The following is a 14,329-nucleotide window of genomic DNA, read 5'->3' as shown; positions in this document are numbered from 1 at the left end:
TAGGAGGGGTTTCACTGTATACCAATCAATTATAGTTCTAATCTGCCAAACATAAATAATTTTTAAAAGCAGATAAAACAAATGTGCAGGAACACTCCAGACACGTGTTTCTGCCCCCCCCCCCCCCCCCATTACAAGGAACGTCTTTTTCAGTGCATAACACGTGAGCTAAAGAATGTAAAGACATTCAACAAAAAAATACGACTTTTGTCGGATGCCTTTAAATCTACGAGCCCCCATTTTGTGCATTGAAAAAGGAATTCCTTGTAATGCCAAAACACGTGCCTGCAGAGTTCCTGCACTGTACTTTTAAGGTTGTTTTATTTTTTAAGCAAAGGTATTTTTACATTTTTTATAACTAATTTTTGTTTGTAGCAAAAATCCATTTTTAATATAAAAATTCCATATTTTCTATACTTACATTTTTTGCGTAATTTTTAATAAATAAGTTTTGTTAACTTTGGGGACATTAAAATAAAGATTTATTCCATTGAAGCATTACAAACTTCATTATTCTCAAAATTTAAATTTGACTTATAAATTTTAATTGTAAATGATTGCAGAATATAATGCTTGCTCTTTTTTTATAAATTTTAATATCTGTCTTGGACAATATTCAATTTTTTGCAACTACTCGGTATTGGTCGAGTATCTGATCAGAATTTGGCCGAGTACCGAGTACTCGGCAAATTGGCCGAGTAGGCCGAGTACCGAGTAGTTACCGAGTACTCGGTACGTCTCTAGATTAGAATATCGATAAACTAAAAGAATAAATAATTCCTTTAAAACCTTTAATGTCCTATTAAATAATTAGCTAAGGGAAAAACACAGAGGCACTTTAATGCTGAGATATAAGTATGACTAAAATTGTATTTTATTGAATACTCGACAAAATCGCAAACTACATTATTCATAAATTTTAAATGAATTGAGTAAATGTAGTGTAACATAGACAATATAAAAAACACACAACTTACACTATACGAATACTTTCTTCAAGTAGAATACAAATATATCCATGCTTTTGATGAAAGGTATAGATGTGTTACAGTTAAAGAAAGTAAGATTATGGGGAAAAGAATAAAACTTGAATTCAAATGAAAACAGCTAATAAACAATATTTTTAAGGAAAATAGAACTAAGACTTCATAATGCAGAATGGTATTAACTATCCAATGGTTAGTTTAACATAAATTTTAAAAACATAAACAACTCAGTACATTACTTAAATATTAATATTTCATAGTGTTAAAAGACGTGAAAAGATTGTTAAAGATTTTAAAAAAAAATTCCTTTTACATATATCTAACACACATGGTTTGTTTGTAGGTAAAAACATGTTTAAGAAAGAACAAACAAAAAAGGATATTTTCCTAAAAAAGGAATCCAGGTCACCAACATGATTCCATCGAGCTGCAAAAGACAAAAAAAAAAAAACCATAATTGAAAGCAATCCAGAAAAAATTGTGTAAACTTAAATGAAGAAGTATGAGCCTAAGAAAGAACAAAATAATTCACTAATTTAAAAATAATGTATAAAAATTATTTAGAATTTTGTTTCGCACTTGCAAGAGCCTTTTTTTTTTTTTTTTGATAACACAACATGAATTTTGTGAAATAAAGTAAAATTTCATTTTAAGGATAATATTACTAGATAATTACTTAACAATAAAAAAATGAAACAATAGTTGTAAGTAAATTTAACTGAAAGGTGCTAGCAAACTTACAGAAATTGTGAGTGCCCATGTTGCCTGATTATGTAGCATATGTGAGATCCCTTAAGTGCCTATTTGGCAAAGGCACTTTTGGTTAAATCACATTCTTAGGACAATTATGCATCTTGAGCAGAGGTGGCGACTAGAGGATTATAGGTGCCGGGCAAGAATTTTTTGGAAGCTGAAGACTTTACTTTTGGCTATCTTTGGGTGATTTAAGGGACTTCGGAAACCGCCCAAAAAATTTCGAACGAAGCATGGTTACACTGGATTTTACGTTTTGTTTTTGCGCCAACTTCAAAAATTATGTTTAAAAGCATTATCGATGATGTTTAAAAAATGAAATTATTTTTCACTTTTTAGAGCAAATTTGAAGTCGGTTCTATTTTTTTTTCAAAATTTTTTAGAAGCGTTTACTTAGTTGAATAAAAACTCTTATGGTTACCGAATGCATAATGACTTAACCGCATCTGAACTTCTGACGGGAAGGCTATGTATTTATTTTATTCTCCATTAAAATAAAATAATGTATGTGACGAAAATCATTTATTCCTGTAACATATGTGAAGTATCAAAAGAAACGTTTTTTGGTGATGTAAAAGTAACTTCCTGGAAATAATCCCGCAACTGGTGTCTTAAAAAAAGCAAATTTAGGATATCTTTAGCAAACTGAGGGCTAGGCATTCTAGGGTTCTCTCCGGAAAACTTTGCAGAGTTGAATCATTTTAAAAAAGCTAGTCTAGGATATTTTTGAATAACTTAATGAGGAAAGAATGACTACAAAGGTTCTCCCCAGTAAATCTTTTGGAACTGATAAAACCTTAAACCAACATTTTTAGACTTCCTTTGGTGACTCAAAGGAAAATATGGAGTACTTACTTCCAAATTTGTTTCTTAATTGGAGGTTTAAAAACGCAATTTTACATATTTTTACCGATGTAAGGGAGAAGCGGGTTCGCTTCCAAGAAAAATTCCGAAGGTGGAATCTTATAATAACACAAGTTTAGGTCCTCTTAGAAGATACAAGGAGAGAGCGTGTTTGTACGTTCTCATCCGGAAATGTTTCGAAATCGAAGTCTAAAAAATGCCGTTTCGAGCTATCGTTGAGTGATCACCCCAGAATATTTTTTTCAAATTAAAATCTTAAAAACATTCAAGTGATCTTTAATGATGAAAAAAGTGCGGTTGCTGATGACCCCCACCCCCTTGCCTCCCTGTCACTGATCTTGAGAACTTAAGTGCTGCCATCTGCTGACAATAGTCTAAAACAGGGTTCATACTCAACTTTGAAAATCAAAAGTAAGGAGTTTTTAAGGAGTTTGACAGGAGTTCATTTTATTTTTTAAGGACTAATTTCCCGTTTAAAGATGAATTTTTTAAAACTTATTTCATAAAAACTATGTACAACTCTAATATTATTTTTGTTTTCATACAAAACATTGAACGTACAAACATACTAAATTTATAGTAAAATATGCATTTACTGCATTTTCTTTGACGTGAACTGCCTCGGAATCAAATTCAAATTAGGGGGGGGGGGGGATAAATAAAAGAATTTATAGAAGCAAAAAAAACTTTAGAATGGTACTTTAACAAATTTACAAGATGTTATTTTACAAATAACTATCCACATAATTGTCATAAATTTGGAAAAAAATTTTGGATGTGGGGAAGAAATTTGTCTAACGAAAAAATCGGATTTTCGGTATTAGCAGACGAATAAATAGCGGAATTTTGGTAAAATTAGGTACAACGTATTCACTCCCATCGGATTGGCGACAGAAAAAACATCTTTAAGGTCATGTGGAATAAAAAGATAAGGAGTTAGTAAGGAGATAATAGCGAAATTCAGGAGTTTTAAGGGCCCTTATTTTCTTTTCTTAAAAAGCAGGAGTTTATAAGGAGTTTGTCAGGAGCGTACGAACCCTGTAAAATAGTCTCCATGACAATGACATTAGTGCCATAATTATGGTATATGAAATTTTGATTGTTGCTCAGTGGTGGCGTGATTGGTAAGGCGGCAGACTCGTAACGGGAGTGTTACAGGTTTGATGGTAGTGGGTCGAAGATGCTCCTTGTTCATTAATGGTGACTGCGGGACGTTAAACATGTTTGCGGTCACAAAGTCCACCAAGTTCCCATTCCAAATCAATACCTCGGGGGGGGGGGGGGGGGGGGGGGGATCTGCATCAGGGGTTGCTCAATGCCTGGTCTTGATCAAAAAATAGTACTGTCTTCAGGGCCCCATTCAACTGGTTGAACCATGCATTGCTTGATGTCCAAGGTTGGATACAAGGGAGGGGTGATCGCTCCTCCCTTGAAGGACCTTGTACTGGCAATTTTCCCGAATTGAAGTTCTAAAACGCAAGTGTAGGTCATTTTTGAGAACGATAAGGAAAAGAAAGTGTTTTGAATCTTCTTCCCGGAATCTTTCCAGAATTTCTTAGTACAATAGACCTCTGGTCGCAGTGCTTGGCTCTGCTGAGCCCCCCCTCTCCTTCATTCCAGAATTTAAGATTCAAAAAGCCAATTTTGGACAAACTTTAATGACATTAGGGTTTTAAGGCATTCTTACAGAATTATTAAGAAATTGCAGTTCTAAAACATAATTTTAGAACACATCTTTTAACAGAAAAGGAAAAGAATAGGTTCATGTCACTCCTTGGCTAAATTATATTTTAGTTGCTTTAGATAAAAATGGTGGCAGCCCCCTCCCCTCCCAAGCATATATAAATTAGACATGTAGCAAGAGGTTAGTTAAAACAACAACTGCCCTTCTTTGAAGTATGTCTGGATTTGTTCTTGTTGATGCCACATTGGGAAATTACACTAGGGCTCGTAGGCTATCTTTATTTGCTAAAAATTTACCGTACAGAACATGCTATAAATAAAACAGTATATAAAAAGAAAAGAAAAAAAAATCAAGTAAACATAAAAATATCTTCTACAAATCCATTGGGAAGTATCAATTTTCAAACAATATGCTTAAATTTCTACCCCACCCCAGAATTTACATCACTAGTTCAACCAAATATGCAAAAATCAAGGTTCCACAGCATACGAAAATCCACTTAAAACTGAAAAGAAGTACACGAACTGAGCTTCCATGTAAACTACTTTATTATGTATGATTTCATATGTTTTCTTTCAAAATACACAAAGAAAACTCAAGATATTTAATTTTTAAAACATTTTGTCGTAGAAATATTTATATGTTGAGAATGTTATTCTATTACTGTTCTTCTGATGAATAAATAATTTCATCCAGCCTTGTAAAATATTTCACAATATTTTTTTTTTCATGTTAAAAGTGACTGAACTGCTTTGTTCCAGCATAAACTGTCTGTTTTAAATTGTTCTTGAAACATGGCAACTATCCAGATCAAAACTTCTATTACCACAAAAAAAAAAAAATAATAATAATAATAATTTGAATTTTGAATTCTTGAATTTAAATTATGTTTTTCGCAATCACAAGTGTCTGTGTATGTAGGCATGTGTGTTTACGTATGTGTGTGTGCTTAGGTGTAGGCATGTGTTTGTGTCTGTGTGCAGGTATGAGTGTGTGGGTAGTTGTGTGTATGAGTGTTTGTGTGTGGGAGGAATGCGTATGTGTGTGCAGGCATATGTGTTTGTGTCTGTGTGCAGGCATGAGTGTGTGGGTAGTTGTGTGTATGAGTGTTTGTGTGTGTGTGTGGGGGGGGAATGCGTATGTGTGTGCAGGCATGTGTGTTTGTGTCTGTGTGCAGGTATGAGTGTGTGGGTAGTTGCATGTATGAGTGTTTGTGTGTGGGGGGGGGGAATGCATATGTGTGTGTAGGCATATGTGTTTGTATCTGAGTGCAGGCATGAGTGTGTGGGTAGGTGTGTGTATGTGTAGGTGTCTGTATATATGCATGTGTGTATATATGTTTGAGCGTTTTTATGTGTTTTTGTATGTGTGTAGGTGTATGTGTTTGTATGTGTGTGTGTGCAATTGTGTATGTATGCGCGTGTGTGTAGGACATGGATGCAACCTGGAGACGGTTTTCGCTATAGGAGCAGCATCGTGAGGAGCCCGTCGACGGTGATGCAGCAGAGGGTGCTGGCGATAAAATAAAATGACAGCACATCAAAACAGTCAAGTGAGAACAATAAGCAATCGTGATTGCTCAAAAAAAAAGAACTTTTTTTAAATGAAAGTTACGCATAATTCAAAATTTTTTGAACAATTTGTCAAGTAGCTTAGGGTAAATAAATACCTTTGTGCTGAACAGTGAAGTAAGAAATAACAACGTCAAAAAAGCACAAATTGCAGATTACTGCAGACAGGTGTTTCGGCATTACAGGGAACCAATAAGAAGAGCTCTTGGCCTTTGTTTGCATTCCTATTGGTTCCTTATCGGTTTATAATTTTCTCATTGGTGTTTGGCTAATCTGCTATTTTTAGCTTTTAAGCTGCATGCTTGTCTGCTCTTGGCTTTTGTCGGATGTCTTTTCTACCACAAGCTCATTACTTTTTGCATTGAAAAAGGCGTTCCCTGTAACCCGAAACACGTGTATGCAGTAATCAGCAATTTGTTCTTTTTTGACCTTGTTATTTCCTACTTTAGCTAAGGGTGTTTAAAATTTTCTCTTATTAATTTCATATTTCATTATTAAATTAATACAAAAAAATATTACGAATGCTTAGAAAAGTGTCAATCCTTTACAGTGGAATGGACTGTGCAATTGAAAACCTAATTTTTAACATTTTAGGTGAGATAAGTGATTTTTGAGGGCTTAATTCCAGAACTGCAGAGAAAAGTTAACTAATGTCAAAGCACCACTAGAAATAGAAATAATAATATAAGAAATAACTTAAGATTTTGCATGAGCAGACAAATGAATGATAAAACCAACATGTTATGCAAGTCAAATAAACAAAAATATATTAATAAAATTTGCACATTAATAAAAGTATTAAAGTGAAGAAGAATGCTTACGTTTTCCGCCTTCAGAAGCAACATGAAATATGACACTTTCATGTGGAACCTCGTTTTCATCAGTCACTAAGGACTGGTAATTTGTTTGTAAATTTGAGTTCATAATTTTTGCCACAGACGATCTGAAAAAAAATATTTTTCTCAATATTAATTGCAAAAAATATTTTACGTAGCTTGAAACTGAAACAGTTTAGCAAAAAATATTTTAAACTAAATTTAAAGTCAAAGCATAAAAATGTACACTTTACTATTGATACTTTAAACAAAATCTATATTGTTCTTTGCAGATGCGCACTATGATGAAACAACAGATGCGAAAACAGATTTCTGCGTAGAGAACTGATAAACGAATAGTTATGGTAAAGAAATGAAAATACCTTTCAGAAATACAATAAATATCAGTTATTTGGGTCTAAATTCATGTTCTTGGTCATAAATTTTGACTGAGTTCCGAATATAAACAAGAGTTCACCTTAACCATTGTTGTTGTTTCAAGAATATGTTTATATGCGTATCGCGTGTAGATGCCAAACTGAGCTTCTTTTTTGTGTTATTCAACTTATGAACTTAGGAAAGGAAAACAGATGGAGGGAAAAAATAATCGATTAGTCTAAAGTATTTTAAAAAATAAATTAAATAAGTCTTCAACTTACAGAATATTTAACAACTTAAATGTGTAAAAAAATAGAATCAGATTTTCTGCACCTTGGAAGTAGATGAATCCTTCAATTATTTTAAAAACTTTGGATTACCATATTATTCAGATATAGCGCCAATCTTGGAAAAACATTGCTAGATATTGTGATGGGGCCGTGGTAGCCTGATCGGTAGGGCATTGGACTCGGGGCCGGAGGGGCTCGGGCTCGATCCCCGCTGGTCGAAGACCCACCGTCGTCATTAAAGGGGACTGGGCGACGTTAAATATGCTCGTGGTCTCAATGTCCTCCAAGTGAAACGATACCTCTGGGGGTGCTAGTACCAGGTAGCTATTAGCTCTTGGACTAGTTCTAAATTCTCATTAACTGTTCGATCCGGTGATGGTGCTGCCATCTATCGGTATATAAAATAATGGAGGCAAGGCACTTTGTATGCAGTCCTCGACATGAATACAGTTGTAGTCTGTTGTGACTCTTGAATAGAATAGAATAGATATTGTGATTTTCCCTATGGTCCATTCTTGTCGTCAACATACTCCAAGGTAAACACAAATTGTTGACAACGACCGGGAAATAGAGGGAAAAGACAAAAAAAAAAAAATAAAAAAATAAAAATAAATTAAGGCATTAAAGTCATTTAAGCTTTAAATAGTCTTCAAAATGAACATAGACAACAAACATATTTTTCACACTTCCTGCAGCTAATAATTTCAACTATAAAAACCCTTGAAGTCTCTCAACTCAAGACACAAAACTTAAAAGTAATAAAATTAATTTGAATTCTGAAATTTTGAATTCAAATTATGTTTTTCGCAATCACGAACTGAGACAGGACCCTACTCATTGCAGTTATTGTTTCTAGAAACGGCTCCTGTCCCCCTCCTCCCAAGCCTGCCTCTCCTCCTGGGCGGCTACGTGTGCATAGTTGTGTGTGTGCGTAGACCTGTGTGTGAAGTCGTGTGTGTGTATGTGTGTGAACGTGCGTGTGTATAGGACATGGACGCCTCCTACCAGGAGAAGCGGGTAGCTCAAAACCGGAGCAGCCGCGCCGCGCCGCCAGCAGAGAAGGGTGGGCGGTGGTGCTGCATAGGCTTCTGGTCCAAGTTGAAAAAGGCACGGACACCAAAAATGGTCAAATGAGAACAATAAGCAATCGTGATTGCTCAAAATACACACACACACACATTTCTTCACCATTAAATGTAGGGGACAATCAAACGCGCTTGACTTTGTTGACGTTTTTTTATAAAAGCAAACTACTTAAAGAGAAATTATTCACTTTGAAGCAAACGTTTCTTTTCAGTTATTTCTGGGAAGAAAAAGAAAAAATGCAATGACAGTTTAGGCTTAGCTGGTTCCTAAGACTGCAGCTGGTGAACTGTCGTCACTTTTGTATTTGCTCTTTTCTTTTTTTTTTTAAATTAAACTTTCACATTGAGAATACTGTTTATATATTTATTTATTTTGCAGATGGTCATTGCTGCTCAGAACTCTAGTCACCTTTTGCCCCCAGGCCCGGATCACCCAATATGCCCTGGCCTAGGAACGCAAGCCGAAAAGGGGGAACATCATAGTGAAAAAAAAAATAAATAAAATAAACAGCTTGTTGAAAAAAGGGGGGGGGGGGCGCTAGTATACATGAAGAAGCAAAGTGCAACTACTTGCAACCAGCCCGTTAGGCAGGAAAAAAAAAAAAAAAAACAATTGGAGGATATGAAAAGGGCGTAATGATCGAGTCGAGTTCCGTTTCTGGTCAAAGCAGATAATTTTCAATATCTTTGATTTGAACAATAATTTCTTTAAAAATATAGCTTTTGCCTGGAGGTGGGCTGGGTCCCCCAAGAAGACGTCAACTTTGACTCTCGAAGGGTGAACAGGTTCTAGGGCGTAGAGGGAAAAAAAACGATGATGCATAATGATGCAAGTTTCATCGGGGTTTGCTTATCCAACATATTATTTTTATTCAAAATTTCACCACGAAAGTCGCAACAAAGTGGATAAAAATACATTGGATGAACCGAAATATGTTTTAAATAAAAGAAAAATTGAAATATAGAGAGAAAGATGGTTCAGAACATGGTAAGTTAGAGATACCAGCAGCTCTAAATTTTTCTAAGGTAAAAAAGTGAATGGAAAACAAAAGTGCATCAAGAAATTCAAGAGACCGGATATTTAAATTTAAATAAAAAGGAAAAAATTACATTAGATATCACTGCTAAATATCAGCTCAGGCCAAAGTGTCGAAAAAAAAAAAAAAACTTCGGAGGCTAAAAAGTGTTTGTTTTTCAAACAGATAAATTTTTGAAAATTCCATTATGGAAAAACTAAAACAGCAAAATGTTTTTGGAAAAAAAAAAAGTAGGTCAGGATATTTTACAACATATTTTTAAAAATAAAAAAAAAAGATTATGGGCAAAGCAATGGGGGAGGGAGGGAGAGTTTTCTAATAAGTCTACCCCCATCTTTTTCCGTCACCGAAGGTAGCATAAAATTACATTTTTATGACTTTAATAGAAAAACTTCAGAGGAGATTCAATGAACCCGCTTCCACTATTATTATGAATGATTACCTAAACATTTTTTTTTTTTTTTTGAGCAATCACGATTGCTTATTGTTCTCATTTGACTGTTTTTGATGTTCCGTGCCTTTTTCAACTTGGACCACGGGCCGTTGCAGCACCACCGTCCACCGTCCTCTGCAGGCGGCGCGGCGCGGCTGCTCCGGTCCTGAGCTATCCGCTTCTCCTGGTCGGAGGCGTCCATGTCCTACACACATACACACACACGCCTACGTGCATACACACAAGTCTACGCACACATACAAGCCTACACACACAACTATGCACACGTAACCGCCCAGGAGGAGAGGCAGGCTTGGGTGGGGGGGGGGGGGACAGGAGCTGTTTCTAGAAACAATAACTCCAGTGAGTAGGGTCCTGTCTCAGTTCGTGATTGCGAAAAACATAATTTGAATTCAAAATTTCAAAATTCAAATTATTATTATTTTTTTTTTTTGAGCAATCACGATTGCTTATTGTTCTCATTTGACCGTTTTTGATGTTCCGAGCCTTTTTCAGTTTGGACGAGAAGCCTCTGCAGCATCACCGCCCACCGTCCTCTGCAGGCGGCGCGGGGCGGCTGCTCCGGTCCTGAGCTATCCGCTTCTCCTGGTCGGAGGCGTCCATGTCCTACACACACGCACGCTCACACACTCACACACATACACACACACGCCTACGTGTATGCACACAGGTCTACGCACACACACATGCCTACACACTTACACACACAACTATGCACACGTAACCGCCCAGGAGGAGAGGCAGGCTTGGGGGGACAGGAGCCTTTTCTAGAAAAAATAACTACAGTGAGTAGGGTCCTGTCTCAGTTCGTGATTGCGAAAAACATAATTTGAATTCAAAATTTCAGAATTCCAATCATTTTTTTTTTATTTTATGAAATATAAATTTTAAAAAGTTTCCGAGCGAGACTCAAGGAACCACATCCCTTCCCACAACGTCATCAAAGACAACTGCGCATTTAGGATTTAAATATCCAAAATTTCTGGCAAACAATTTCGTTTATAGAACTCTTAACATTTGTGCAGAAGCACCTTCGAACCCCTCCCCCCTCCTCCCGATCCCAACATTTCGAAGATGGTCTAAAATTTCAAACATTTTACATTTTTCGGAGGAGATTCCTCAAACCCTATCCAGCCACCCAGCATTATAGGTCTTTCGAATGCATATTTAGAGTTTTCAATTCGACTTTTTTTTTAAGGACAAGATCTCTAAAACGTCCCACCTTCATATTGCATCAGATAGTCTAAATTTTTGCTTTCAGGACCTTAAATTCGAAAACTTTCCTGGAGAGTGACCTTGATTTCAGCCCTCTTCCTACCTTATTGAAAATCGTCTAAAATTTTATTTTTAGAACCTCAATTTTGAAATTCTTTTCTGAGAGCGCCCCCAATTGCAGCCCTTCTCCAACGTTATTAAAATCGTCCAAAATTTTGCTTTTGTGACTTCAATTTCGAAACAACTACGGAAGAGAGTTACCGAACCCTATTCTTTCTCGTAATGGCATCAGAGATGGTTTCCAATTGCATATTTAAGTCTCCAATTTCAAAATCTTTCTGGGGAAGAAATGTTAAACCCCATCTATGTCCGGACGTCATAAAAGACGTCCTACAATTTTTTGGTTTTCAGTTTCGAAAAATTTCCCCGCTGTAGTCACCAATCGCCCTGCATCAAAAAAAAAAAAAAAAAAAAAAAAAGGTCGTTGAAAGTTGCGCTGTAGGACCTGAATTTCAAAATAATCTCAATAGGGCTCTCCCACCGTTCCACAGCATCAATAGTAAAAGATAGCCGACAATTTAGTTTTAAAAACTAATTTCTACGGGGAAGAGTTCCCGAACTCTTCCCTTTGTTTAACATCATCAAAGATAACATACAATTACGCATAGGACTTCAGTTACGGAAACTTTCCTGGGCGAATTATAAATGCCATTACTTCCCGTTAAATAGCCTTTGCTGGCCTAACATCGAATTTCTAACTCTTCAATTTCAAAAAATCCCCGGGGGAGCACCCCAAAACTCCCCCTGTTTTGAACATAATCGAAGGAAAAGGAAAACTAAGAAAGAAACCCATCCCTCATTTTGTCAAAAAGGGAGGAAACACGAAATCTTTATCTGTCATTGGCCGCTACTACGCGTCTGGTTGATGGTAATGCAGGGATGCTCCCCTAAGAGCAGGGGCGCACCCCCTCCTAAATATCGCAAAGACCCCTCCAAAAGCGAAAAATACCCCTCAACACTCCCCCCTAAAAATTTCAATGGCGCAGTTTGAGCCATGGCCCCCGCTTAGGTGGGTACCCCTGGGTAACGGCTGGAGGGAGGGGGGAGGATGGATACGATTTCAATAGAGTTCGGATATGTGAAGGTGGGGCGTAATCTCTAAGTTTGGCCTAGGGCGTAAATAGATGTTGATCCGGTTCTGTTTGCCCGTCTGGAAGTGCATTTTATGAGCCTGCAGAACCATTGTCCATGGTTATGTTACTTGTTTGTGAAAAGACATACACTCTAGTTTAAAATGTAGGCATCAAGTTCTATACTGACCCTCAGTGCACCTAAAAAGTACACTGTTTATCATATTTTAATGTTTTTTTTTCCACTTTGCTTCTAGTTATCATAATTATAAAATATACGAGTGAGCATAATCAGTCTATTTGCAAGTTTATAACTCTCTTATGGTAACTTTTTGATCTTACTAGTTTTTTAAATAGTATCTGCAAGTCCCTGGAGGAAAGTTGAAACCCGGATATGTTGACTGAATTGAAAACTGAGGAGTTCATTTTACTGTTTTGAAATATGTATTGTGTTCTTGAAAAAAAATTTGTCCATAGTTCTGTCACGTGTTTGTGAAAAGACATACACTCTAGTTTAAAATGTAGGCATCAAGTTCTATACTGACCCTCAGTGCACCTAAAAAGTACACTGTTTATCATATTTTAATGTTTTTTTTTCCACTTTGCTTCTAGTTATCATAATTATAAAATATACGAGTGAGCATAATCAGTCTATTTGCAAGTTTATAACTCTCTTATGGTAACTTTTTGATCTTACTAGTTTTTTAAATAGTATCTGCAAGTCCCTGGAGGAAAGTTGAAACCCGGATATGTTGACTGAATTGAAAACTGAGGAGTTCATTTTACTGTTTTGAAATATGTATTGTGTTCTTGAAAAAAAATTTGTCCATAGTTCTGTCACGTGTTTGTGGAAATATACATAGTCTAGTTTGAGATGCAGGTATCCAGTTCTACACTGACCCTCAGTGCACAGAGATAAAGGCTTATGAAAACTGCACTTTTTAGCATTTTTCGATACAAAAACTGCCATTTTTTGGCAATGCAGAGAGTGAGCCATGCAACTAATGAGGGTATTGAATAATTTACATATATTATTACACAAATTACGTACAAAAACCGTGGTTGCGCCTGAATGCAGGGAACCAGAGGGCCTCAAACATGGCACTTTTTCATTTTGTTTCGACAAAATTTGGCGACCCCTGAAAGGCTGTTACTGAAGGTCAGCCACAAAATTTACGATATATTTCAGGTAATAGGTTTTAGTACCTAAATATACATTTAGGTATTAAATGTCATATTGTCAACACAAGAATGTTTTTGGCTGATGCTTAACACATAGAAATAATCGCATTAAAAAAAAAAAAAACGCATATTTGGAAAAGCCTCTACGTCGGGCTCCACTTTACAAATTTTTACAGGTCCCCAAAAATTTTTTCGAGGAAAAAAAACGGATTTTCTAAAACCTTTAAAAGAATCCACCATAAAAAAATGAGCAAAATAAAAAATGGTGTGTATACGAACACCCCATTTCTGCCCGGTTCTTATAAAAACTGGCTCTTAAAGCATTGAGGGACGGCTTCCGTTTTTGCTGGTGCCATTTAGGAAGTCCGATAACAATGGAAGTCTCTTCTATCTACATTTCGATAATTTGGAACTGAACCAGAAGCTAAACAACTCCTGGTTCAGCACCTTTAGTGGTACTGATTCTAGTGCAGAACTTTATGACCACGTTATATTTTCCGTGCCCCAATCTTTTTTTTTTTTTTTTGCAATTAAAAATGTTTGGCTCAAATGAACAAAAAAATCATTAAATTACATTAACAGTAGCTTTCAAATGAAAATATTTCCCCTAAATCTATTGTTTATTGCTAAACTCGCCAAGCGACTCCATTAATCGAAACCCAGCCGCTTAGCGAACGAAGTGAACTCCGATCGATTAGCGATCCGATCAATCAAAGATAAAAAAAAGTTCTTTGATCAAACTGAATCGACCTTTCCCCCTCTGAACTTAATAATAATCATTTTCGTAAACTAAAACCGTAAACGCCCGTTGAAAACACAAAAACAGTAATTATTTGCAATTTAAAATATTTCGCCAAATAAACAAAAAAGACTTTTAATCACATC

At 36.0% G+C, this 14,329-nt stretch overlaps 1 protein-coding gene across 1 annotated transcript in view; it reads right to left on the bottom strand.

Annotated features, from left to right (window-relative positions):
* LOC129223317 (autophagy-related protein 9A-like) overlaps positions 1-6,782 on the bottom strand; it is a 50,636-nt gene extending 43,854 nt beyond the window's left edge. Inside the window, exons 1-3 of the mRNA XM_054857884.1 lie at positions 6,680-6,782; positions 1,370-1,413; positions 978-1,042 (exon numbers count right to left, since the gene is read on the bottom strand). Coding sequence (XP_054713859.1) covers positions 978-1,042; positions 1,370-1,413; positions 6,680-6,782 — 212 coding nt within the window. The remainder of the gene's footprint in view (positions 1-977; positions 1,043-1,369; positions 1,414-6,679) is intronic.
* Positions 6,783-14,329: the final 7,547 nt, after the last annotated feature.

This window comes from Uloborus diversus, chromosome 5, assembly GCF_026930045.1.
Source record: "Uloborus diversus isolate 005 chromosome 5, Udiv.v.3.1, whole genome shotgun sequence".
Lineage (NCBI taxonomy): Eukaryota > Metazoa > Arthropoda > Arachnida > Araneae > Uloboridae > Uloborus > Uloborus diversus.
Note: the sequence above shows the minus strand (reverse complement) of the source record. Positions and strands in the feature narration are given on the sequence as shown.